This window comes from Kryptolebias marmoratus, linkage group LG14 (assembly GCF_001649575.2).
Source record: "Kryptolebias marmoratus isolate JLee-2015 linkage group LG14, ASM164957v2, whole genome shotgun sequence".
In the NCBI taxonomy this organism is placed as follows: domain Eukaryota; kingdom Metazoa; phylum Chordata; class Actinopteri; order Cyprinodontiformes; family Rivulidae; genus Kryptolebias; species Kryptolebias marmoratus.
The window spans coordinates 21303834-21331319 of record NC_051443.1 but is presented as its reverse complement, the minus strand read 5'-3'; the positions used below and the strand labels follow the sequence as shown (position 1 = coordinate 21331319).

The following is a 27486-nucleotide window of genomic DNA, read 5'->3' as shown; positions in this document are numbered from 1 at the left end:
GCTCGAGAACAACAGAAAGACTGAGAAGCACAGAGATAAAGCAGATGCAAATCTGCGAAAAAAGTAAAAAAGAAGAATATTCTAAAGTTTTAAAAGATTTGTCAGTATCAAAAAGAAGATTATAAAACAAAAAGCTGCAAGCTGCAAGAAATACGAGAGAGAGAGAGACAGAAAGTAATCAAATAATCCATCAGTCAATTATTTGTGTCAAATAAAAACCCCTTTAAGGACATGCCACCGCTCAGTGGAACATAAGTAGTTGCTATAGATTTATTAAAGACACCAAGTCCTTCATTTCTATAGTTTTTGACTCTAAATATCTTTATCATAAAACACCAAGGGGGTAATAAAATTTGTCACTCGAGCTAAATATCTTTATCATAAAACACCAAGGGGGTAATAAAATTTGTCACTTGAGCTTTAATAAAGTTTTATTTGTTCGTGTTTTATGGGGCTAGAATTTAAAGAGGATTTCTGTGTTTACTAATGTAAAACATAACCATATTTTGAATGGCTATGTTTTGAAACAAAGTAAAATCAGTTATAGATTTTAGCTTTAATCTAATGCCTATGCTTACCGGTGTCTGTGGAAGCCTGTTCTGTATTCTCAGACCTTTCCCACCGTGGAGATTTTGACATTTTATTGTATGAGCATAATTAATAAGACATATTTGTCTCATTCTTTTTTTTTTCTTCTTTTTTTCCTTTCTTGGGTCTGGTTTCAGCTTGCTGATATTACTCACTGGGACGATAAAGGAAAAAGGCAACTTTTTGGAATTAGGCTGGTCATTTTGTCATTTTATACAAATCTTTCTAAAGAATGAGAGAACCAATTAAAAATGTAATAAATACAAGATAATATTTAATATCTACAGTGAACTGATAAAGTGACAGAAATTAAAAAAAAAACTGCTTTAAAACCAAACAACTATAATCCAATGATCACTGGGGTTATTCAGTGACCTTTTGAACCTAACTTTACTGCAGGTCACAAGTGTGTCACAAAAGTCATTTTAACCACAAATGCAAACTTTTTTGCTGGTTAGACTGTTGGCTGAATCATTTGAGATAATGGGAAAAAAAATACATTTTGGACCTCATATTCTAAATTGATTTATTCAAAGCTGAGCATGATTATTTATTTATTTATAACCAACAATACCAGGACAGTTGTGCCATCTGTGTCAGTGGCACAAGGACATTCAACAGGAATACCTAAATCTGCAGCGTGGGTATTCATTTTCTCCTAAAAGCTATCCCCAGAAGTATCACTTTTTTGCAAATTTACTCAACATTCAGTGATATATAGACCACATTGTTAACAATAATAATTTAAAAAATGTATGTAGGATATCTGCCTCTTCCTTGAATTTAGTGTTTTATTTCAGTAAGATGAGTAAAGGTTTTGTGAAAAAAAAAAAAAAAAAATTAAGGGTTTGACCAAATCAGTGCTTTGCTATAAAATTCAATCTACAGTTTAATTTTATTTTTTATTTATGGACTGTGTTTAAAATAAACGTATAAAACATATTACACACTGCTTCCCATGTAAAGATTCCCGCTTGCTTTGTGCTTCAACACAAAAGTAAATTTCACCAGCCAAATAATGAAATAAAAACTTTGGTATGGAGGGATTACTCTTCTTTAGTAACTTCATTTGGGGATTTGTTTGTTTGCTTTTTTAATATAAAAGAGTGTAGATTTTTTTTAAATTGAATTTATTTCACTTTCAATACATCTTTCTAGCTAAACCATAGATCAATAAGAGAGTTATAGAAATAAGAGTAAAGTTTTTTTAATTTGTTCCTTTTATACATAGTGCCTATAGTTAAACAAAACAAACAACCTATTAAAAGCTTTAAGACAAGGCTGACAGCATCCCTTGTTGTACCCTTGTCTTCTTATGACCATGTCATGCCCGATCCGACTCGATGACTGCCTAACCTTCAGTCTATCTTTGTCCCAGTGCTGCCACGATCCACTGAGTCAGTGGAAAACTCATTTAAACCTAATTACATGGGCCAGGCTTCTACTTCTCTCTTACTTTCTTTCAGTGAAGAGCCACTTTCTTTCTTACACCCCTTCTCTATTCTCCTTTGCTCTCTTGCCGTCCTTTTCTCTTTGCTCTCTCGTTTCTTCTCTCCCTGCGCTCCAGTTACTGGATCAAGGTAGCCCCGCACTACCAGTCAGCCAAAACACACACACAGGATATCCAACACTCTAGTGTGGCCAAGAGGCCTTCGGTACAAAGGCTTTTAGATGGTGCATTGTTATGTCCCCGGGGTCAGCAATAGGTTAGGAGCCAGTCTTAATTAGTTGACTTAACTTATACCCTTCTTCAATTCTTGTGGTCCTAAAACACACATGCACACACACAATGTAAGGCATGAAAAAGGTCTGCACACACACCCCAATCTCCAAAACACAACCTACTGACCCTTGTTCAGGACAGGAACATTAGAGAGTCGAGCACAAACAGATACACGGTTCAAGCGCCATGTCTAAGGTTAAAACTAAAGGGTCAGGCAGGTAAAATGTGAGGTCAGTTAAGGAACCTTACTGTGGAATGTCAGAAAGCAAAAAACACACAACATCAGACACAAAAGTCATATTAATGATAGATGATAGTCTGAGGTCAACACACAGGTTGTATGTCATGACCTGCATTGTAACATATAAAGATGGTGGACTGGGAGAGATAGAGACATGCACTGTTTTCATAAAAAACAAACAAACGAGGAAAGAAAACAAAACAAAAAAAAAACATATGTAACATATACAGTATAATCAAAACATAAAACAGGCGGGCACCAACAGATAACACACGATAAATCAAAACTTTAGCTATATTTCTGCTTTAAGACTAACAATTTAGTTACAAACTCGCAGTAGTAAGACATAGTTTGCGGTGTTTTAACAATCTAGACGACTTGCAATAACAAGACTGTGTTTACAAAGAAAGTGTCTGAAATCCGTTTTGCAACCACAACGGATTGGAAATGACTCCAAGCATTACCAGTTTATATCACTCTTCCAGAAAATTTAGGCCCACTCAGGATATGGCATTAATTTGTTTGGGAAATGCTTACTGGTCTGCATGGTAATAGGACTCAGAGGACTGGATGAACTCCAAGGCCAAACCATAAGGAAGGCCGCTGAGCATCAACAATCGCCTAATGACGCTCTGGTAATGGAATGGTAAAAGTAAAAACAGTACTCACTCTAGCACGTAAAAAAAACAAAACAAACAACTTTAGAAGTCTGTGCACAACTTCATATATAATTTCATTTATACAAAACATGCATTGTTACTGTTGGCAGGGTGGGGTGGGGGGTGTAGGGTGGTGGTGGGGAGGCAGATAAAAAAATACGATATTCAAATACTGGTATATTTGCATCATTATGACAATAATGGCAAACAAAATCAAAACAAACAAGCAAACAAAAATCAGCAACTGCCAAAGATTGTTGGCCACAAGTCCAAACCTATAAACTGCATGCGTTTTTATTGTGTTTTAGTCTCTAAGATGTTTAATTGTATGACTCTAGAGAGCCAGTTGCTCTGTACAACAACAACAACAAATTAGTTTAAAGACTCCACTCACTGGTAACAAACAAAAACAGAATTCAGAATTAAAACTGTATATATATACAGTATATAGTGAATGGTTTTGTGTCTGGCAGGTGAATATGTGAAGCTAAAGTAAATGTGTAATTATGAAACTAAATGCTTAAATATCTTGTTTTTAACAAAACCAGACTTCATTGGTTCGGATGTTTTAAATGTGTCAGAAGCACACGATGTTTATGAATAAGTGCACATTAAAGCGTCGTGATTAGATCCACATAGACACGAAAAACATAAAATATTCTAATCTAGTCTGATTTAGAGGTTTTTCGGGGCATCATATACTCACATCTATTATTTGTTTGCTTTTATCTCCCTCTGCTGGCTAGACAGAGTAACTGACACACACCAACAGGAACCAAAACTGCCTCAGTATCTGCTGGGTCCAACTTAAAAAACTTAATTTTGATCTAAAACTGAAGCTATTTTCTCTCCAAATGTGTTTTTATATATTTATAGCATGCAAACATGTAATTATTTTTTTGTTTTACAATGTATTAGCAGAAGGAAATTATCTTTACATGTGAGCAGTAACAGACGTGTAAAAATCTGTTTGCATTAGCGTTGCATCACTGCCATTGCTAAAGACACAGCTGTTAGTAAATTATGTCTGTTTCCCTTTTTTTCTGAAGCCAGCAACATGAAACCCAAATATCTTTAAGTTAAGTGGCAGATAAAAATAAATAAACATTTTAAACAATATTTACCTTAAATGTAGACCTTCGGCAGCAATAATTAATTGTAGTTCAACCCACAGTAACTTTCTGCCTAACACACCTGTTTCTTGTTCAAACTAATTAAAGCACGTTGACCACACTGCACCATTTTGCAGCTGTTTTTTTTTTTAATTTACTGAAAGAAAAGCCACATCTTTAAGTGCATCTTTGAAGGGCGAAGAAAGCAAGCTAAAAAAAATAGTAATAATAATTAATTTTTTTTTTTTTAATTGTCAAGTTGTCAATGGAAGCCCATTAATGTTACACAGAAACTACCACAAGTTTTAATTACCTTTGGTCAGTTTATCTTATTTCCACAGCATTACCTTAGAACAAAACGCTTGACTTTCACTGTTATAATAGTGACTCTTCTAACCTAATAGCAAGCAACCAAATCTGGTAACTGATGAGGACAGACTGTCCTACTTGCAGGGTGCACTGGTGAGTATTTGTTCTATAGCAGAATTTACAGTCAGTGAAAATGGCCCCATCACAACCACAAACACAAATAAGACCATTTTCAATTGAAGCAAAACAGCTTTATTAGTGTTCACTGTAAGAAGTTGTAAATGTAGGATAGTTGGAAAGCTCATGAAGATCAGTGTTTGAAGAATACATAAATCCTAACAGGCTGCGTTCTAGTGAATATGCCGTTTACAGCAAGCAGAGGGAACATGTATGGAAAACCTTTAAAAAAGTACAGCTATAATACATCACAAGTGACATGTAGGAACTCCACTTTCTCCAAATAAAAGCCACTTTCATAGAAATGCACCAGAAAGAGGCTTATTCTGGATTACACAATTGTCATCACAATAAGAAATACAACATGATCTGTATGTAGGAATGCGGACCTCAGAATGTCTTAAAGTGTCCTTCACAAAACCTCATTTGGTTCCAGCTCTCCTTTGAATGGTCCAATCCAAGGTAGCACTCATTCAAAGAAAGAAAAAAAGGAATCTGCGCAGGCTTTTGCTGGATCCTGGCAAAAAGACAAAAAAAAACAAACTGAAAAACGTTGTATATTTCTTGACTAGGAACTGTTTTTGAGTATATAATTCAAACAATTTTATGTCAATGCATAGAACAAACACGTTGGTCATCAATGACACAACCTTTAAAAAAATACATTTTAGTTCCAGCTTGTAAAGCAATGGCTGAACTAACGAAAACACAACACAAGTGGAAAAATGGAAAACATCAGACAGATATAAAATATAGTTTGAGTAACCTGTATCCAGTTTTGTTCTTTTTTGTTTAAATGAAGATGAACAATTTTGATTGAACTTGACACATTAACCTGTGTGAAACCAACAGACAGGTGATCCTGGACATACGTGCAAATCTCTCACTGCTCAGGTGTGTCACTCCGTCATCGGTCAGGTGTGCGCTTTCAGACTCTTAAATACTGTTTTCTGCGGGACGCAGAACTAAACCTTCATTGAAACATAATTTTGTTGCTGTTAAAAAATATTTAAAGTACATTTTTTTCCCCAAAAAAACAAACAAAAAAAAGTTTAAAATGTAAAGGGTTTGCATGCATACCAGAAATCTTTAAAAACAAAATAAAAAAAAAAAAGAATGGGACATCTGGAATGTGACAGTATGAGCCAAAACGACTGTGGCAAGTATACACCTAGTGTAAAATGATTCATATTTAGCAGTCCAACCCAGTTTTGTAAGGAATATTCTGTCCGTGCATTAATGTGAAGCCAAACAAAAAACTCTTACAGTACGGTAAGCTCAAACGGGATGTCAGCATGTAAACAACTCACAATAAATTTACAGTGCACAATGATTTACAAACCAGCTGCAGTGCTGGACCTGGTGACAGATTTTATACTGCAAAGCTAATGATGTATGAAAGTAAACCAGAATTCAAAGTGACTGTCCAGTGTCAAAGCTTTTTGAATTCAAACCAACTGATGGGATACAAAAATCAACACCGATTTGATCACTTGCTAGATTATATTCTCTTATCAAAACAAAAATGATTTAGGTAATAAAGACCTCCATTCTCCTTTAAGACTGGGATATGAGACTGGTAATTCATACAGCTGTTCGTCAAGCCAAACCTTGAAAAATACACATCAAAATATTTAAATCTAAAGATTGAGCTAACAAAATGACATGCATGCATTCAGTCTTTGGTCACACCCTTACATTTGGAAATTCTGACAAAAAACAATAACTTTTAAAAGTATTATCATCAACTGCATCTCCAATAATTTAGGCAGCCAAATTAGGTTTTGAACATTTTAAGATGAAGATGAGGAAAGTGTCCCAGTTGCGCTGTCTGGTGAATTCTAGGAACTTGGTCAATCCTATGCTACATACAGACTGCAAGACAACCATCGAGCTGTATTCATTTCCAACAGGAAAAAAATAATAATAATACCAATATCTAAAAAAAAAAACCTGAAAGCTTTGAAGATTTTAAATATATTTATATATAAAAAATACAAGTACAAAAATGTAGCTAAAACCTTTTGTAAAGAAAATACTAAATGAGTAGCATAACTAGCTTGTGGAACACTTAAAGCTTGAATACTCTACTCTAAAATACCAAAGTACAAGCTGGTTTTTAGATCAAACAGCTCATTAAAATCGAATGAATGCATCAGACACCTTTTTAATGAGCTGATTAAGATGCTAATCTTAAAATGGAAAGGAGAAAACAGAATTATGTTTACTTCAAAATGGGCTTTTCCACATTCCTATCTGCACAGTTCAGAGCATATTGTACTTGACATTGAAGGCAACTTTAAGGGTGCATAATTTAGGGCAGTGCAAGTATGGTATAGAAGCTATTTTATAATTAAAGTCCCACAATATGGGACTTTTCCTCTTGATAAATTGTCTATATCTGAAAAACTGCATCAGTTCCAAGAGATTTGTGCATTTTAAACAAATGTGGAATCTCAGTGGTAAGCGTTTCCGACCGCCTGTCAGACAGGAGGCAAAGTTGAAGCTTTGCATGTTGCCCTAATTCTGCCGATCTCCAGGTCCTGCACATGGCTCCTGTTCTAACGAGGAGTGTAAGAGGAGGAATGTGACTTTGGCCCACTCCTTATTATTCAAAAAGCAGGCGACACGTAATATGTTCGTTATTTTTTAATTATTCATTAGTTGTCTGTGCTCGGTGGCGATCAACCGCGTAACAAAATAAAAAACTCCTTTCAGAGGAGTAAAATATGTTTTGTTCAGCCATGATGGACTCCACAAACATGGTTGAACAGGACCAACTTACATTAAAGTATGGTAAGGAAAGACATTTATGTCAAAACAATAAGTTTCTGTGTGAACATGTGTCGATGTGAACAGGGACCATTTCTGTTCGTTTGAATTAAAAGCTAACAACCATGCATTCCAGGATAGTCAGGTATATGATCACATCAACACATGATGGGCTGGAGGAAAATGGAAAATAATTTTTTAAAATGGTCTCCAAATCCTGAAGCAAAACAAAAACAAAAAAAGTCACGCCCAGGTTCAACATAATCAACGTAAAGCTGGAGTGGCAGTAGTTGGTCATCCTTGTGGAAAGAGAAATATTCACAACAAATCAAAGCTGTGCTGCGGTGAATATGTAGTGAAGAGTCGAGTTGAACTAGTGGTTGGACAGACTGTTGATACAATTACTGGGTCAAATGCTTGATCCCTGAAACTGCTATGTTGTCCCTGGACAGGAAGGCTCCGTCCTGCTTCGGGCTTCTTGATTAGAGCCCACATGTTGACTGGTCCATTATGACATCACTCTCCTTCACTCTTCTGTTATTAATATTGCAGATACACTTCAATTATTAATTGGAGGAGAACTAGAACGTCAACCCGATGTTGAACAAACAGAACCACTGATGACATCTTTGACATTCCACAGTTGTCTGCTGTTCTGTTCCCCAGTCTGTTTGGATAATAGTTTTTGTTCTTTGCTTTTGTTTTTTTTCTACTTTTTTTTTATGTTGTTAGTACATTATTTCAGATTGAATGGTGGTCTCCTTTAGGAAAAACTGTTTAAACATTGTGAAATGTCAGCCTCTGCATGAAACTGTTTAGGACATGCTGGAGCAGCGCATCGTGGGTGAACCCATTTGGGTCAGTACTTTATCCAACCACTGGAGGGGGCCGTTGAGATGCAGCTCAATCCAACAGGGAGTGCTGGTGACCGTCTGACGTCTGTGGGAATAAAACAACAAAAGAATAAGGATAACAAAAAAATGGCTCCATTGTAGCATAAATATGCAGAACATATGACTTTATACATTACTAAGCAAATAATCTCAGAATAAAAAAAGAAATAAAAAAATGGCAAGATCTATTGACTAATACTCGTTTTAACATAAACCAACTAAAGAGAAATACGGTTTATTTTGTTAAATACGTGGCAGACCAGTGTTCTTCTAGAAGAGATGAATAAAAAGTGAATGGAAATTCACACAGCAGTCTGAGCAGATGATCAAACACTGCATGGCTCAGTGGTCTGGCCTGGGCTTTAGAAACTGAACCGTCTTACTACACAGCATTGTAACGCAGGCCATTGAGGACAAGCCAAAACATTTCCACAAACACAGTCTGGTTAATGGGTTGGCAGAGCACAACGCAAAACTAGGAGAGCAGATGTTTAATGGACGAGAAATCGGGCCGTCAAAGAGATAAAGATGGATAAAAAAATCAGACTAAAAGAATATAAAGTCTAGATCAGATCATACACAGGTTATAAACAAGCATAATAGTAATTGTCTTATATTATGAAGTGTTTTGAATGAACGGATTAACAATTAAAACGTGTAAGAAAGGTCCTTATTCCTTTTGAACATAACTTACACACATTTGTTGGTGTGTGGATTGCAACAGGAAAGATGCAAAAATTATCTTTTTTTTTGTTTGTTTTTGGCTGATGAACTTTGCAGTGGATTGATAAATAGAACTGTTATTTTGTCTTTGTTTAATTAAAAAAAGAAAGGGTTTTAATCAAGATCAAATTTAAGAGCAGTTATAATTCAGCATTTTATCTCCAACATTTCCATCCAACATCCACTTCAAAGATGACAATGAATAAAAAGGAATAAACTTCTATTTTTTATACACAATGTCCCACTCCTCTGTACAACCACATCCCATCTTTATTTGACATAGCATAAAGAGTCCCTTTAATACCCCTTAAGCTTTTAAAAGGTCCCTTTCTGTACCATTGAAAGCTGCCAAACACAGGGAAGAGTAAAGACTTAAATGTGTATTTTATAGCTGAAGTATTTTCCACAAGCACATGAATGAACAAAACATTAAAAATAACTGAACTTGAGTTGTATTAAATCAGAACAGATGTAACAGCAATTATATTTCTGTTTTCGGGTACTGTGGATGGCAGAACCGGAGAACGATGCGTTTTGAGGACGTAACGAACCTGTACTCTGCGCCCCAGCCTTTGACGAAGCTCATTCTGATTGTGCACATTCTGGTTAGCTGGTACACCGCCTCGAACCCCTGATTGACTGACTGGGCCAGCAGTGCAGCAAATTCCTGGTTGTTAAAAATTTTCAGATTACAGCCTAAAACAGAAAGAAAAAATGAAAAAGAAAGCTGTAAAGCATAGACTAATAATTGTACCACAGAGTTTAAGTCAGACATACAGCATTTTCCACCAGCTTATATGTGCAAACAAAGCAATGAATCATGTTATGAATTGTAAAATGTACTTTAAACAGATCGTTAAAAAAAAAAAAAAGAGAAGAAAAATAAAATGCAGAATCATTGTGAACAGTGGGTGTATCATCAGCAGTCATTCTCCGGGCTTACAAGGCCTAACCATTTACGTCAGCAAGATCCTTGTGTTTAGTTTCTGTGCTATTCTGTACCTCAGTAATGATACTGTTCACACAGCCCATTTGGCCAGGAATTCAATGTTCAAATTCACATGGGTACAGATGAGTCAGCGTGTGGGCGAGTGTGTGATAAATACTGTCACATTGTGGAGGCTCTTTGTGGCTTTTTTTTTTTTTCAAGCTTTTCTTTATTTGTATCAGCTAGGGAAAAAAGGGCATGCTTTGCATATCAGTCAGACTTATTTTCATTGTACAGGTGAGTGATTATGCAGCAAAGGTTGTGGAGTTTTGCTCATTGGTGATGATTTGTGACCTTCATATTGAAGATTGTTCTTTGTCAAATTGCATTCAAACACATTTCAATAACAATTATTTATGTGTGCATTCAAACCTGGTGGTATCTTGCAGACAGTGGCTGGGTGCCAGCCATATCGTTGGTTGCAGTTGGGACTCTGGACAAAAATGGCACTGTCGCTGAGGCACTCGGCAAAAACCTCCCCCCCGATGTAATACAACCTAACGCCACGACCTGCAGAATTTAAACAAAAGAAAATGGGAAGATAAAAAGCAAAAGAATCAATTAAAGTACTTTTCTGAAGAGCTGCTGTATTTGTTTCTACGGCCTCCTTAAGCTAAGATAAATGAAGATGCTAATACCCAAGTCCAGCTACAAAACTAATTTGAAAAAAAAAAAACAAAAACAATGCTGCAGAAAAGAATAGCTAAAAAGCATATGTTTTTTAAAATGTTATCTTAAAATTTACCTATATGCCGCCTTGTCATTTCAACAGTTGCATTTCTATTAACGTTGCTGAGAAGCCCTAAGCAGAAGCGTTCAGAGTTGGAAGGGTCGGTGAAGCCGTCGACGGTAAGAGATGGCTGGGAGGCGTGGAACGTCTCCCCGACCCGCTGGTTCAGTTCGTAGTAGGCTATAGAGCACCAGAACGCTGGTTCACTGTAGGTGACTGGCTGAAGATCTAAACAAGAACAAATAAATAAAAGAATTCAAATTTGCCATCTGTATTTCAGAACCCTCTAATGTCCGTTCATTTCATTCACACAAGTCTGATACATTTTCTAGTCTTAATTTTCAGTCTAAATGTATAAAAATGTCTGCCGGTAAGTTTCAGTATGGATAAAAACTAAAAATCTCTCAGTTTTCTCAGGCCTGTAAAGCAACTTCAGAAATAGCACAGAGTCTTACCCAGGCCATGACTGACAGGTGACAGGTTGTTGGGTGACATTTCTGCTGGTGAGCCTGACAGAAAAACAAACATTTAGTTGTAAAGCTTAATATTCACTAGCATCGAATAAATGGGCAATATAAACTGATCTTTAAATGTCAGATTTACTTTCTCTGCAGATGTGATGTAGTTTATCTCTGATAGATTATGTGTAAATTTAGAGGGGAAAGCAGCATTAGTTAAATTTAGCTGAAGTGAGTTTTTTTAACAGTGTTGTGGTTGTAAAAGCAGGATTTTAGGAGTGAAGCACAAAAGCTTGGAAATAAACATTTTTATGATCTGGGTCTCAGCTGTCAGTGTGGGAGACTCTTAAGTCCAACCCTGGCACTAATACCAAAACATTTACCCCCACGTTGCTCATAAATGCAACATTTTAAAGTTAGCAAAGGGAGCTCTAACAAGGAATTGGGGATCAACTGTTTACAAACAACGGACAGTGCTTACTCCCTTGTGACATCCTAAGGTGTTGGAGACCTAAATGGGTCTTACAGAAAAAACAAAGGTACTAAATTAATTAGAGGGCTATTTCTTTTTATAATAAAATTAACTAGGGTATATGAATTTAAATAAAAATGAAAACTTGAAATGTTGCAATTAAGGTTCCAAAAGTAATCTTGTAACCACCAGCCCAAACCGACAACACTGAACTAATCTACCTGATTCCATACTTTGATTCATTTGCTGGTCATTGGTCTCTCCATCCTCACTCATGTAGCCAGGTGGAGGAGTGTCTGTAAACAACAAATACAGATTTTAAATAAGATACTGCTTCAACATAAAACAGAACTGTATTGAAGTATTTGTGTGTGTTCTGATAAGTATTGCATATAAACATAATAAAACGATCAGTGAAAAGTCCCTTCAAAGCTAAAAACCTTGTGTACTCAACCAGGGCCCAGTCAGTCTTACATTTATTAAGTGCTGTTAAATCTATACAAGAATCATAACTAGATGTTCCTTATTGTAGAATCACACAAACAGAAATGATTGTGTTTTCATAACCTTAATTATTTAATATTCAAAATACATCAGGAGCTCTCCTTTCCATACACCATATTTCATGGGATGGTAAAGGGAGAATATTCAACTGGATTTTAATCATAATTTATGTAGCTAGATGTCCTGAAATCCTACACATCAAAACATTAAAAGTTCAAGAGAAATAAAAAAGTTAGGGGAAAAAAACACTCCCTTGTATACCACACCTGGTATGTAGTTATTAGGAGGATCTATGCCGGCAGGAAAGTTGGTGTTTTCAGGAATGGAGTTTGTAAAGTCATCAAGAGGTGGAAGCTCTGTCAGAATCTCTGTGTGGCGCGGCACCAACACTGGAGGCAGAACTAAATGGAAAAGTAATACAGTCAACAAAAATAAAGACTTGTCATAATCAAAACTGTGTACTTACAGAAAAAAGCATGTGCAACAACTGTGCCTGTCACATACACACGAATATTCACTGAATCAACACATCTAGACTCCCAAGACTTGAAACTCAACCTTTTTTACTGAGTTATAAACTGATATCCCGAGAAACATGCTCAGCTGTACACAAACATAAAAATTTGTAAGAAACACGGTTCTTAATTATTACCGGGCGTCTCTACTCTCTGGTAATGGTAGGGATTGACACACACTTCGTCCTTTTTGAGGTTGAATGCATATTGACACACGTCAATGGCCCTCAGCTCATGGTGGCTGTGGAGATCCGGCCATCGCCACAACCGGCAGTAGATGACGTGGGGCAGACCCTTACGATGAGAGACCTGAAGACGCCCATCGAGTGACCTGAGACCGCGAGGAGAAAGGAAAGCAGATAACAGACATGTGCCCAAGTCTAATAGGAAAATGTAAAAGTGACTTTGATCAATAACTAAAACGATGTTTGCCCTGCTGAGTTTGATTTGATTCCATCTGTTTAAGTAACAGCTCTATATTTTTATATTGCCTTTATTGAATAAAGTATTACAGTGATGGCAATGATAACATAATACAAGTAATGATTTAATGATGGGGTTGAAGTTTACTGATGAACTTAATCAAGAAAATAGACCAGACAGCTGTGGACACTGATACTACAGATTGGCAGAGTGACAAATAACTATGAAAACAAAATGTCACCAATACTTTCTGCTGCAGACATACTGCAGGGATGACTGGATTTATGGTGGTAATGCACATGAGTGTATTCACCTGCTGTGGTCAGGATATCCGTACATGCCTGCAGAGTCCCACTGCTCTATCGTGTGGCCTGAGCCTAGACCCCAAAGTTCTGAGCAATTGCTACAGACACACACAAACACACACACACACAAGACAAGTGCAAAAAACAATGATCAAAATAAAACCAAACAGATGGTAAAACAGGAGGTGTTTCAACTTAAAATGAAATCACAGATGTGCACACTTGGTTTCCCAATGACACGAAAAGCAGAAACGTATTCCACCGTCTGCTTTCCACTCAGACTAAATGAATGATGCATGTGATACATGATTATGTGACAACTTAATCAGACAGACAATGATGTGGTGTAATCAGGTGAAGAGCAACTTGAAATTGAACATCAATCATCTGGTAATAAATAAAGATGATACACCATAGCAAAACACATTCATATTCTGAAATCAAAATGTTTCATGGATCTCTAAAAAAATAACTGAAGCCAAATAAAACTAATTCAAAAAGCATTTAAGAGTATTTTTGCAATATTGCTCCCATGGAAAATTAAACACTTGATTTTTTTTTGGTACTGAAAAAAATTAAATAAAAAAATTAATTAAAAGTAAGGTTTTTCCTTAATCTGCTTTAAGCTCAAAAAACAAAAACAACAAAATATACACTACCCCAGGAATACCAGTCTGCAAGTATTACTTAAAAAAATAAAACATATACACAAAAAAAATTCACATTTAAGTATTTTTAGGCCAAAATAGGTGTGATATGATGAGGGTCACAGAGGACATAAACAACACTGATGAGTCAATGAGGACAGCCAACTTCTACATTTTTTTCCAGTGTTAGAGCAGACAAAAGGAGATTGTTGTTTGATTACAGTAGCTGCCGTGCCTGCCTGTGCAGGACTGTATATCTCGACACTTATCAGCCTGCACATGGAGCTCTGCAGCTACAAGTGCCAAGTATTGTATCGCTAAACATAGATAATCTTTTGCCCAGTGTCTTTTTCAGCTAAAGGTCAAGAATAGAATCACAAGTCTGTCTGTCAAAAGCTCTCAATCTGCGCATGACTCTGAATTTTTATCTTGAACCCTGTAAAATTAACTGTGATGAAAGCTAGGAGGCCAGAACAGTAAAATAAAGTAGTTCACTTATGAATCCTCCTTTTTTTTCCCCAAAAAAACACAAGATTGAAAACATCATCTTGTCTAAAATATCCATTCAGATGTTAATCACCTCTGAAAAAAAACAAAGCTACCCAAGCCTGCTAGCTCTGCATACTTGAACTGTTATTTCCTACCTCCATTCAAACTGAAATCTACAAAGCGCTACACTTGCTATCAAATTACAATTCTTCAGATACCCTTTGACATCATCCACCCAACCTCCACCCACCAAAGACAACTACAAGACCATAACCAGGGCAATCTATCTTGGTGTTTATCAGTCAAACTTCCTTGCGTTCAAAGGGAAGTGAGCTATGCATCAAAAGCCTGGAGCGCTATCTGCTGAAAACTGCTGTGTTCTTTTAACTACTGCATCCTGCTCGTCGTGGCAAGGTTAACGCTAACAAGAGGGGGGAAGCTTTGCTGAGTCACCATCAATCCAGAAACACTTGCGGCGGTCATAGATCTTTTGGTGTGCATTCGCGATTGTCCTCTTCACAGCACAAACATTGCAGATAAGAGAACCTAAGTCACATGACTGACTGAACTCAGGAGAAAACGAGTAGTTACCTGCCCTGAAACCATACAGAAAAGGCATCCTCAGTTCTTATAACTTCCTGACAGAACAGAGGCTGAATTGAAGTAAATAACCTAAGAGAAGAACAGTGAGGTTCTTAGATAAAACATAGAATCAAACCTATACATTTTAAGGAGCAAGCAAACTAAACAGTCTGACACCTTTTGCTCTGTTAAACACTGATCTCTTTAGCAGCCCTTGTTTTAACATGAAATCCACTCTTCATTTTTATGCTCAAATTTCCTAATTAGGCCCTCATCCCATTTAACATGTACTAAATATACAAGGCAACGATAAATATCGTTCACTGTCACCTTGAATGAATAACCTTTTTGTCCGTGTTGACATGTATTTGTTTAACCAATTACATACTTACCAATAGCCTGCTTTAGTTCATAATAATAATATACTAAAACACAAGTGACTGGAAGCCAAGCACAGCACCAGCTAAGCTAACTATACTGCTCTTCTAGAAAATAAAAACAGCAAACATAAACAATGGTCCGATTCTGAATGTTTAGAATAAAGGTATTTCCATGGCAGATGTATACAGGGCTTTCACTTACACAAAACGCAGGATCGCAATGTCTGAATTTCTGCATGAGCACTCACTTTTGAACCCATCTGCCAGAGGCAAATAAACTAAGTAAAACAATACAAGGTACACATATTTTAGGAAAGCCAAATGTATATTAGCTGGTAACTTTAAAGAGATACCACTGTAAAAAACAACACGTTATAATAATACACTGATCTATGATCATCTGAGAACACATTGGGAATGGTGGACAGTAAACTCTACAATTTGTCCAGCTGATATTCATAAAATATTAACAATATATGTTTAGTTGGAAATGTCAAATTGAGGCCAAAATATTTATTTGTGTACCTCATACCACTTTTAGCTTATTTCACGCACATGTTATGTTTACCTTTTCACTAAATAAAAAGGTAACACAAGCAGCACATCATTACCACTTCTGCTGACCCTGAATCTGACTCGTTTGTCTTTTTACTTAACAAGCAGCTTATCTGGTTCACTAGGCTCGTCTAAAATAAAATCAAATAAAAAAATTAAGTCAATACAGTGCTGTAAAATTAAGCATACTAATGCCAGACGCAGAACAAATTTTCCCAAATTACGATGGTAAAAATATGGGTTTTTTTGTTTGTTTTTTTTAAATTCAGGTTTGTTCCAATCTATTAAAAAAATGTATATAGAAAGGCAATGAGTTGTCATACAACACATGGGACCATATAAACCCACACTGAAAAACTACTGACTAGTAACCATATGTTTAAACCAGTAGGAGGACTTGCTGCAGCAAAAAAAAAACTATTTTACACAAACTATACATCTTCTTGTGTCAGTGAAATGACAATTTCCTGTTGGTAAGATAAAGATCTGTTGCAACGCAGGGCCACATTGTTCTGTTTGCCGGGGTAAGCCTAGATATGTAGATAAAGTACAGTACAGTATATCACAGTTGTTGTTTTTTTTGTGGCAACCTAGCTCCAAAGTAAACTCTGAAAAATTAATAATAATTATTACAATAAACATTCTATACTGCTCACAGCACACTAAAACTATTGGGTTGACATTGTAGTCGGTGATAATTTTATTTGACCTGCTTTTTGTGTCTGAAACATTCCAGTCATCTGGTATTGTTACAATCACTTTAATGTTTATCAATGCTCCAGATTACGAGGCAGACTAACAATCCTACTGGTTTCTACCTTTGACCATCAACTCCCAACATCTATTCAGGATGCCTTGCTTTCATTGACCCTTGTTTAAATATCTTACCTCCTAAATGTCTGACTCAACAAGCTTTCAGGCGGGAAGATTTTACTGCTGAAGAGAAGTGCTTTGTTGATCATTTTTAGAACTGGTGCTGCCATAACGTACTTTGCTTACTGCAGCACCCAAACAGCTACCCAGCACCTCAAGCTGTTGTTATGATGTAACCATATATGACATAAGTTATCATATGTTTCAATATTCATTCAGTATTCTGCTTAAAAAAAAAAGAAAAAAAAAAGATGTGGACAATAGCGATACCAAAAAAAAACAAAAACATTTAAACCACAGTTCTATTTTTAGCACCAGAATTAGGCTAAATACAGTTAAAAAAAGAGAAGAAGTTTTTTGAATGTTGCTTAAAATTTTTCAATCAAGTCAAATACCAAATCATTTTGGTCGGTGTCATGTGAGGTACATCTGTTTCCTTAAGTGAGGTTTCACTTCTGATGCCTTGCTAACCTATGGCACAACACAATGGGGAAGTGGACCTGAAGTTGCACAACAGCGACTTCATTTCCTGTGACCGTATACATGCCCAACAATCTTTAACATCCATGTATGTTTATATACGCACTCTGTGGCAATGAAAATTGGTGTTCTTGTGGCGTAACAGTGCATACAAACTGCAAATGTATTTTTGTACTCTGGTCGAATGGTCGAACTACTTTAATTGGTCAGTTATTAAAGCTTTCAAGTCAGTTATCTGATAAAAACACAGAAGGTTTTCTCTTTCTTTTTGTCTATAATATTGGGAGATTTTTTTTTCCTTTAGTACTTGCTGTGACAGTTACCATATTCTGTGTGTGTGTCTCAGCATATACAAAAAAAAAAAAAGTGTTTAAAGCTCTCACCTGGGTATCGTGACACATTTTGTGTTGCTGTTCTGTGTGCTGATTGCTTTCTCCAGCTCATCCAGCTGACCTGTCTTCTTAAGCTTCTTCACCAGGCTCTTCACAGCTTTTTCACACCACTTCTCTTCTTGTCCCCCTCCATTCTGCTCCCCGACTCCTCCGATTCCTCCTCCTGTTCCTCCACTTACTGCTGGAGTCTTCTTCCATCCCAGGAGGCGTTTGACAACAGGGGGAGTGAAGGGAAGGATGGAGGACATGGTGGCTTGTGGGGGTTCTGATGGCTCTTTTAACTTGTTATGAAGTAAAATAAATTGGGGAGCGATGGAAAGGTAATTCAATCAAATAAACTGTCAAAACATAAAGTATATATATATATATATATATATATATATATATATATATATATATATATATATATATATATATATATTTTTTGAATAATGTCACAACTAAGGCATTGGTCTTGTGTGGTCCTGGCAAATCTTTGAAGAACTAAAAGAAGGGAGTGTAGAAAAAAAGCATCCAAGGAAACCTGGAAAATAGAGAAAATCCATCACTTCAACATGAAATCAAAGACGGAAAAATTCAAAGAGAACAAGAGGGTTGTCCACATAACATTTCTTTTGTATCAACTGTGCCTGCGCATTTCGCCTCATTGCCACAAGCCATCGCTGTCACATCTGTCACAGCCTTGAGATCATAGCATCTTCACAAACAACCACCCTGGAAGTCAAATCCTGTGACTTTGAAGCAGGAACTAGCTGCGTTTTGTGAACAGAGCCTCCCTTCGTTTCGAAATCCTGATTAATAGATTTCTCACTTTTCAGCAATAACAATTAAGCTCCAAAGTGAGCGAAATCGCTTATAAAAAGCTTACGTTCTGTCAACAAGAAACAGCATACGCATTATGTAAGTAATACAATTTAAACAAGACAGAACATCAGCCATCAGCAGAGCAGACCATGCAGTGATCCACAATATTAAACTAAGTTGATAAACATAATAATTATTTCTGTAATCTGAATGAATATTTAAATCAGTCCAATTCTAGTTTTTCAATTGAGGTCAATTTAAGTTGCTTCACTTTTTCCCCTCTATTTACAAAAACTTATTTTCATTTAGGGCAAAAAAAGAATGGCACACATGTTCCTATACAGCTATATAAAGTCTCATTTCACTACTTAAAAAAAACTGCAAGGTGGCAAATTCAACAAACATCAGGCCTCACAGACATTTAGTCTGCCAATATCATCGTAAACATCTAAAATATACAGGTTCTGACTAAATTGAGTAAATATACACATGTATTATATTCTGAACGGTGAAAGATGTGGACAATCCTGTGTGCCACGTTTTATTTTTTTTCTTTGTGCGTTTCTACTTCACTGAAGAGAGCACGCTATGATCATTTGCACAGAGATGAGATAGGAATCATGAGAGGTAAGGAGCAGATTTTATAATCAAAGCTAGATTTTACTAGTTTGTAAAAAAAAAAAAAAAAAAAATGTAAGCAGTGTTAAATTCTAGTTGGAAGCAAATTCAGCCAGGACATACTGATAACACTTTAAATTAACTAAATACATTCTTGCCAAAACATAATGTTTTTTGCCTTCAGTTAAACGTAGCAGCAATGTTGATCAGTGTGATTTAGATGATAAGTAATTTAGAAACAAGTACTGAGATCAAATGACCAAAAACTTCTGTGTAAACTAACTAAGCTCAACTTTGTGTTAGCCTGAAAGTCCAAGTTCTTTCTAAGAACTGAATATGCTGGCTTAACCCTTGGACTTCTTACTTACAGTACAGAATAAATGCCAGGTAGATCACTCCAGAAAACACTTCACTGCAGCCTCAAGAAGTAGTGTGTGGATTTCTAACGCCATTAGATCTAGCTAGGGTGCATTATTGATCGTTTTCCTGAAGCTGAGGTAATTACTTCAGCTAGGAGTTGAAACACAAACAAAGAGGAGAAATGATTTCCTAATGATTTTCCTAAAAAACTTTTTTTTCCTGTTGTTTGGAAGAGGGGGGATATCAGAAAGAGGGGATTGCTGCCTGTATGTGGGAGCCTACAAAGTGAACAAAGTCTCAATGTTAAGTCAGGGAACCAAGAGAGGAAAAAAAAAATCCTGATACGGCTCTAACACATCTCAGCTCGACGTTCTGATACAGCTATCAGGGTCCTGTGGATAACAGAAGCATCGTTATTTTGTAAGCATCGTCTGGTTTTGTGTGAGAAACTGTGTGTTTGGGTTACGTCTCTTCCAAGAACAACGTACTCGTTGATAGGAAGAATAAGCTAATGCTACTAATGGCGATTCAAAACAACCCGTGGATGATGACTTTTGATTTAATTCACAAAAAAGCGAGGCCATTTTACTGCTGGGTGTCCTTGGAGCACAGCCACAGTTAAAATACCCGGGTTTCATCGGTCTTAAAATGACGGATAACCCGATCTCATTCTGTCCTCGCCACCGAAAAGAGAGTACGAAAAAAAAAATCTGCTAGCAAGCTTGCTACTTAGTGCCACAGACAAATAAACAGGTCTGATGCATGTTCTGTCGCTCATAAATCTAATCGTTTCCATGGATATAAATGCACTTACCCAATAGCAAGGGTTGAACACTCATTCAGGTATCTGTCAGAAAAACCTGGTTGGTCATTTTAAAATGCACACAGAGACTTATAAACTATCATTTTCCACCTCCGAGTCGCCGGAATGATGGCTTCTCATTCATAGCGCAACCAAACGTGAATCGCTTCACGCGATATATGGACGTAAAGCGTCTCGAAGATGACCCGCCTCTTCTTCATTTCTATTGGCTGAACGAAAAAAACATGTAGACAGTGCTGTATTCCATTGGTTTAAGACTCTGTTTGTCATTTGTGGTTATGTACAAAGGCATTTTTGTAATGTTTATTATAAGCTTTAATTGTCCACCAATAGATAGATAGATAGATAGATAGATAGATAGATAGATAGATAGATAGATAGATAGATAGATAGATAGATAGATAGATAGATAGATAGATAGATAGATAGATAGATAGATAGATAGATAGATAGATAGATAGATAGATATTTGTAATATAACCATCTGAGCTCAATTCAGTTATAAAATTTAAAGATCAACACATATTTAATCCATTTTTGTTAACCTTATTTGATGCATTTTTGAACCCCTCAAGATGCCTATTTACTTTATGTAAAAAAATCAATGTGTGACATCTTATCAAAATACCTCTAACCCTTTTTTGTAGTTGACACAAAATATATTACTACTACTACAATACACATCATTTTACTTCACTGTTAATCAATACTTGGTGTAAATTATTGTGATGATATTCTGAACACACAATTTTGATATTTAGCAAATTTCTCTTCCAACATTTCTGTGGGTCTGTGTTGACATAAATGTTTAATTTCCTACTTTTGTTCAAATTTTACATGCATACATTGTAGATACTTTTCATTTTGTACTCTTTAAATAATGTCCTAAATTACCTGAAACACGGTGCACCCGAATACCACAACACATTTGGTAAATTGGGGCAAAAGGAAAATGCACTAATTAAAAAAATATATAAACACAACTTTAAAAAAAACCACTTTATTTAACTAGATTATATACATATATCCATTAATCAATGAGTATGTGTATACTCATTTATGTCTACAGTACATTGATGATTTGATGCTTATCACACATGTTTCATGTCACCTTACTTATATCATACAATTTTAGTACTAAACTTCCAAGCCAATGAATTAGCAAAATAAATTAGTTATATAACATTCAAGGCAGAAGTGAAATGATTTTATGCCGTTTCACCCCATATAGATGTTGAACATGCTTGTGTAATAGCCTTTATCACCATAACATGTGGTTGAGTTGATTTTAGCAAATAGTTTGGCTCTACCATGCAAATATTCACCTGCTGCACATGGATGCAAATCAAAATCTGTTTCTAACAAGTGGTTTAATAAAACGATCACACCCGCCCTGTGATCATCCCGTGAGGAGAGGCGCATGCTCAGTATGCACACGTTCCTTCACCTGAGACTTGTTGCTCAGCTTCGACTGGCGATGCTCTACGAGAGCAGACCTGAAGGATGCTCCAGCAGCGATATAAAAGGAAATAAACTATCATAGTGAAAAAAACATTGTTTATTTCATCTCAGTCAGCTTGATCTGCAGAAGTTCACTCACTTGTAAGTAACTTTGACATTTCACCTTTCATTCTCTGACAGATTTTTATATGATTTTGTAAACACTATTAAGAACAAATGAAAAATATCAGTTGTTACAAGTGGTTTCTGTTTATAGTTTCTAAAATTAAAGTATTTATTTATTAGAAAGAAAGAAAGAAAGAAAGAAAGAAAGAAAGAAAGAAAGAAAGAAAGAAAGAAAGAAAGAAAGAAAGAAAGAAAGAAAGAAAGAAAGAAAGAAAGAAAGAAAGAAAGAAAGAAAGAAAGAAAGAAAGAAAGAAAGAAAGAAAGAAAGAAAGAAAGAAAGAAAATGAAGCAGCTGCACAGTAAAGAAAAGAGAGAACCTCAGTAAATATTACATTCTCCAGTGTCTACAGGTGCTTTTGCTACAAACAGGCATTCAGCTTTACAGGTTGATGCTCTGACTGTACAGGCAAGAACAGATAATAACCCCCACTGGACTATTACTAAGGAAACAAATCCCAGAGTGTTGGCTGATGTTTGGAAAATCTCACATCGTGTCACCTCAGTGCTTTGTGTTCAGGAAGGTGTGCAAAAAATGTATAGAAGTTTGTTATAAGTATTGAGCAAACATTCATTCTTATATGTTTTTGTGTACAGGTGTGTCTGACTTGTATACAACCAAAAAAATGGGAAAATTCTGCAAATGCAACGGGAGACTGCTGTGCTTGTGCTTGCTGCCTTGTATGATGACTGGCCACCTTGTGATTTACATCATGGTGTCCATATTTGTTACCATCTCTTACGCTCCTCCAAAAATCGTCATTCACTATATTGCCCCAGGGGTTTCTGCAAACTCTTCTGCTTTGGCCTCTCATCCACTTGGCCCGTTCTGGAACCTTCGCTTGGAGGACAGCGCACTGTGGAACCAGTTGCAGCATGCTTGGGATCGTCACTACAATCCAATATTGAGAGGAAACACATCTGGGATAATGAGGGAGCCAAAAGCTCAGCTTTTGTCTGAAAATGAGATTGAGTGTCTTTCCGACTGCATGTCACACAAATGTTCAGTCCCTCATACGCACGACTTAAACAGTTTGCCAGAACAAGTCAGGGAATTTATCATGTCAATGCACTGCAGGGAGTACCCGCTCCTTATCAATCAGCCTGGTATGTGTAGGAGGAACAATGCTAGCTTTGGAACAGAGTCCCCCATGCTCCTCATAGCGATCAAATCTCAAGTTGGGAACTTTGAAAACCGCCAAGCCATACGTGAAACATGGGGTCGCAGTGGTCTGATAAGGGGGGAATCAAATAGGAAAGGTGGACTGGTGCGCACAGTTTTTCTGCTTGGAAGGCAGGACTCCAGCACAGGTCCTCATCCAGATCTGCAAAATCTCCTGGAGCTTGAAAACCAGAAGTACGGGGATATTCTTCAGTGGGATTTCAGAGACACCTTCTTCAATTTAACCCTAAAGGACTTGCTGCTCTGGCGATGGCTCCAGCAGTACTGCCCAGCGCCTGCCTTTGTCTTTAAAGGTGACGATGATGTCTTTGTTCGAACAGACGCCCTTCTAGATTACCTGCACAAGAAGAGAGAGGAGCACAACTTGTGGAGGGCCTACACAAATGAAACAGACATGGATTTGTTTGTTGGGGATGTGATCAGCAACGCACAGCCAAACCGTGAGCCATCTGCTAAATATTACATCCCGGAAAGTTTCTACAAAGGTACATATCCACCGTATGCTGGTGGAGGAGGGGTGGTGTATTCTGGCTCGCTTGCACTGCGTTTGAGAGAAGTTTCTGAGAGGGTTCGTCTTTTCCCGATAGATGACGTGTATCTTGGGATGTGCCTGCACAGACTTGGGCTTTCTCCGAGCCATCACCCGGGGTTTTTAACATTCGACCTCCCAGTTACAGACAGGGACAACCCCTGTGCATACAGATCCATTCTGCTGGTTCACAGACGGAGTCCAAAGGAGATGCTTACTCTGTGGAAAAAACTCCAGAATCATCGCAGTCAATGCTGAGGCTTATTTGCTAAACAAATATGATTCATTAAAGCCCAGATGACTGCTCTCACCACACTAATTTGAAAGGAAAAAAAAAGGACACACTGTCTCAACATCCTTGAGCAAAAGTGCACAATGTTAAGGTCACAGTTAATGGACCTTTAACCTTGAGAGTTTTTTCAGAGGAAGAAACTGATCTACCTCAAAAGGTCTTTTTTTAACAACAATTTCACAGAATAAGGACAAACAAATTCTATCTTTACTGGAATGAATGTGCAGTCTTTTTACTAAAAATATACAACCACAAAAATACAATATGCTGTCTGTGTGGAAAAAAATACTTAGTTGTTGATGGTTTTTATTTATTTATTTATTTCTGTTACATAGGTTTTTTATTAGCTTTAAACTTTAAGAAGGGATTACAGACCTGAAAAAAATGGTGCCATGTAAATTGCAGCTCATTTGTATGTAGATTTTTGTAACCTAAGTAAACATTTACTTTTTTAAACTTGACAGTAGTTTTGCTTCTGTTTGCTTGATAAAATAAAAAGCAAAATCAAAATCATCACGTAGGATTTTAGAAGACTATATATTTTTTTAATCTCACAACTTGTTTAAAATGTTCATTTGCTAAAGATAAGTGCTGATTTGTGTTATTGTCTAGATAAATGAATAGCTTTGACTCTGTAAAAAAAAAAATTCAAAGTGTGGCTAATCATGAAATTGTGTTGGAACAGGCATGCCAAATGATACTGTACTCCTGAGATGCTACACAAATGTACAACATGTTCTTTAGTAAATATAAGTTTTAATAAATATATTATTTTGAGAATTATGGTCATGGAGTTTTGTTTCTCATTAAAATAAAGCTGCCTCATATCAACAATCTAAGAAATGCTAACATGCAGAAAATATATGTGCAAGACTCAACAAGAAGAGTCTTGTATGTCCACAAGTGTCTGATTTTCTTTTCTCTTCTGTTCTTTCATCCTATTAAATTTCATACATGTCTAGCCTTAAGTATTGATCTTGGTACTAATAGGCAGACAGTGGCTTTGGAGTGAGCAGCAGATACATCCATCTGACCACCACTGGAGGGCCATTACTGACACTTAGGAGAAAACTGAGAATGAGAGGGCAGATATTTTGAAAGTGGCTGCTGTTACACGGTCAGCGTAGCTTGCCATCAACTTTTTCGCTGGTTCACCATCTTCCTGTGAAATAAAATCTGAATAAAAGAAGTCTAGTTATTGAGAAAGAAACACAATGTTAGTTAAATTAATCCATGTTAAAATTTATTAAGGGGTTTAAATAATACAAGGGTTAAAGTTATACAAAAACAAGAGAATTCCTGAAAGCACGGGAATAATCAAGAAAAGGAAATTGTCGTGATTACAGCGCCACCAAGTGGCCATTTATGATAAAATGACACCATCTGCAGTAGAAAACGATGGGAGGACCTACACTTGACTTTTGCTCAAATATTAAACAAACAAACAAACAAACAGTTTTACAACAAACGAAATTAAATACATGGAAACACTAAGTTTATAAAATAAATCTGGGTGGTTCATTTTTTCTGATGCTTGGGAAGTTTTAATTTACCAAATAGTAATAAAAATAAAAGCTATACATACTAATTGTATTTTGACGATTAAGCAGATAGAAAGTGACAGTGGTTGGCACTCAAATTGATTTGGAAAACATAGAACAAAAACTTGTATTTTATTTATTTATTTATTTATTTTTTTTGACTAAAAGTAGAAATGCTAAACTAAAATCTGAACATGTATTAGATATAATATAATTTTTCAGGATTTCTATTCATGTTTTTTTAAAAAATATTCTTCATTTGCTGATATTTCTCAAAAGTTTGTTTATTTAGTTTTATTTAAGACCATTTTGTTTTTAAAACTTAGATTGGTACATTCACATGGAACAATGAGACAAATTGAAAACAACAATTACAGAATTATTTTTTTAAACCAGTTTATTTACCAAAACTTAACCAGTGACAATCACAGTAGCTTCACGTCTTTATAAACAGTGACAATCACAAAATGTTTAAAGTAACAAAGCATTTAGAATTATATGAAAACACACATTTAGAAATATCCCAACAGCAGGTACATCAGTTCATGTTTTCAGGTTTGCTCTACGATCTGGTGGGTGTCTCTGGTGGACTCTGTTCTTCCTGGGAACACACTCTCTGCTGTGTTTCCTCCTCAGAGCTCCTCTTGATAGTCAACTCTCTCTCAGCCTGTTCAACACTTGGAACTTTGGCTGCCTGGATGTGGAGCTTTCCATCTGGAGAAAGGTAGCAGCTGACGGCTTCATGGTTCACCTCCTCAGGCAGATCAAACTCCTGCCTGAACTCCTGCAGTCTGTAGGAGTAGGAGCCTTTCTCATCCTCTTGCTTCTTCTCAGACTTCCCACTGACTCTCAGCTTCTTGCCCACCTGTCTGACTGACAGCTCCTCTGGAGAAAAGCCTTGAGTGTCCAGGGTCAGGCCAAAGTGCTCTCCCTCTTTGTTCAGCTGATAGGAGACTGGCTGCAGGGCCGCCCTGCTGCTGAAAGGCTCTGTGTCCTCCAGGATGTGGCGCTGAAGTTTGTCCATCATCTCCAGACTGCTGCGCAGCTCCTGTAGATTTGTCTGCAGAAGATCCTGCCGGCTCTGGACCTCCTCCTGTTTGAGTATAAAGCTGAGACACTCCCACTGCTGAGGCAGAAAGCAACACAGAAGCTAACAGACGCCTGAACAGAGATCAGTCTCACAAGAAGAAGAAGAAGAAGAAGAAGAAGAAGACTAAACCGAAACACAATGCTGTGCCCTCATGCATTCAGATCTGCTCTAAGGCCAATCGTGGACTTCTCCTGGCCTGTTCGCAGTCTGTGGCCAGAGGTCAGACCTCTGTTCTACCGGCAGGATCTTCTGCAGACAAATCTACAGGAGCTGCGCAGCAGTCTGGAGATGATGGACAAACTTCAGCGCCACATCCTGGAGGACACAGAGCCTTTCAGCAGCAGGGCGGCCCTGCAGCCAGTCTCCTATCAGCTGAACAAAGAGGGAGAGCACTTTGGCCTGACCCTGGACACTCAAGGCTTTTCTCCAGAGGAGCTGTCAGTCAGACAGGTGGGCAAGAAGCTGAGAGTCAGTGGGAAGTCTGAGAAGAAGCAAGAGGATGAGAAAGGCTCCTACTCCTACAGACTGCAGGAGTTCAGGCAGGAGTTTGATCTGCCTGAGGAGGTGAACCATGAAGCCGTCAGCTGCTACCTTTCTCCAGATGGAAAGCTCCACATCCAGGCAGCCAAAGTT

At 36.9% G+C, this 27486-nt stretch overlaps 4 protein-coding genes and 1 long non-coding RNA gene across 7 annotated transcripts in view; 2 read left to right on the top strand and 3 right to left on the bottom strand.

Moving 5' to 3' along the window:
* LOC112450340 overlaps nt 1-4380 on the bottom strand; it is a 68061-nt gene extending 63681 nt beyond the window's left edge. Inside the window, exon 1 of the long non-coding RNA XR_003038914.1 lies at nt 4336-4380. This is a non-coding gene — a long non-coding RNA (uncharacterized LOC112450340). The remainder of the gene's footprint in view (nt 1-4335) is intronic.
* Nucleotides 4381-4861: 481 nt separating this feature from the next.
* smad2 (SMAD family member 2) lies at nt 4862-18359 on the bottom strand. 3 transcript variants are annotated; one of them, XM_017410719.3, is made up of 10 exons: nt 17982-18358; nt 13601-13690; nt 13002-13195; nt 12616-12750; nt 12079-12141; nt 11371-11424; nt 10931-11143; nt 10558-10695; nt 9749-9893; nt 4862-8520 (listed from the first exon to the last, which is right to left on the bottom strand). In XM_017410719.3, exons 1-10 carry the CDS (start codon nt 18236-18238, stop codon nt 8397-8399), a joined length of 1413 nt encoding a protein of 470 aa, XP_017266208.1. In that variant the 5' UTR covers nt 18239-18358; the 3' UTR covers nt 4862-8396. The 3 variants fall into 3 exon arrangements, with proteins under 3 accessions (XP_017266208.1, XP_017266207.1, XP_017266209.1); XM_017410718.3 differs by having other exon boundaries at nt 12067-12141; nt 17982-18357; XM_017410720.3 differs by lacking the exon at nt 13601-13690 and having other exon boundaries at nt 12067-12141; nt 17982-18359.
* Nucleotides 18360-21833: 3474 nt separating this feature from the next.
* Nucleotides 21834-24940, top strand: LOC108232657 (N-acetyllactosaminide beta-1,3-N-acetylglucosaminyltransferase 2). Its single transcript, XM_017410574.3, has 2 exons — nt 21834-22197; nt 22816-24940. Exon 2 carries the CDS (start codon nt 22845-22847, stop codon nt 24186-24188), a length of 1344 nt encoding a protein of 447 aa, XP_017266063.1. The 5' UTR covers nt 21834-22197; nt 22816-22844; the 3' UTR covers nt 24189-24940.
* Nucleotides 24941-26142: 1202 nt separating this feature from the next.
* Nucleotides 26143-26868, bottom strand: LOC108232639 (heat shock protein 30-like; the record flags this gene model as incomplete). The annotated part of the gene is made up of 1 exon (XM_017410554.2): nt 26143-26868. A coding segment is annotated over one exon (543 nt), but the record flags the coding sequence as incomplete, so codon positions are not given.
* A 33-nt stretch (nt 26869-26901) lies between these two features.
* LOC108232651 (heat shock protein 30-like) overlaps nt 26902-27486 on the top strand; it is a 4496-nt gene continuing 3911 nt past the window's right edge. Inside the window, exon 1 of the mRNA XM_017410568.3 lies at nt 26902-27483. Coding sequence (XP_017266057.1) covers nt 26992-27483 — 492 coding nt within the window. The 5' untranslated portion in view covers nt 26902-26991. The remainder of the gene's footprint in view (nt 27484-27486) is intronic.

What these genes read in the sequence shown, in the direction of transcription:
- LOC108232657 (XM_017410574.3), top strand. Translation starts at nt 22,845, where the DNA reads ATGGGAAAATTCTGCAAATGCAACGGGAGACTGCTGTGCTTGTGCTTG.
- smad2 (XM_017410718.3), bottom strand. Translation starts at nt 18,238, where the DNA reads ATGTCCTCCATCCTTCCCTTCACTCCCCCTGTTGTCAAACGCCTCCTG. An exon ending in TGTCTGCAAGATACCACCAG is followed by an intron (nt 9,894 to 10,557) that starts GTTTGAATGCAC and finishes TTTCTGTTTTAG; the next exon opens with GCTGTAATCTGAAAATTTTT. An exon ending in GGCTGGGGCGCAGAGTACAG is followed by an intron (nt 8,521 to 9,748) that starts GTTCGTTACGTC and finishes TTATTCCCACAG; the next exon opens with ACGTCAGACGGTCACCAGCA.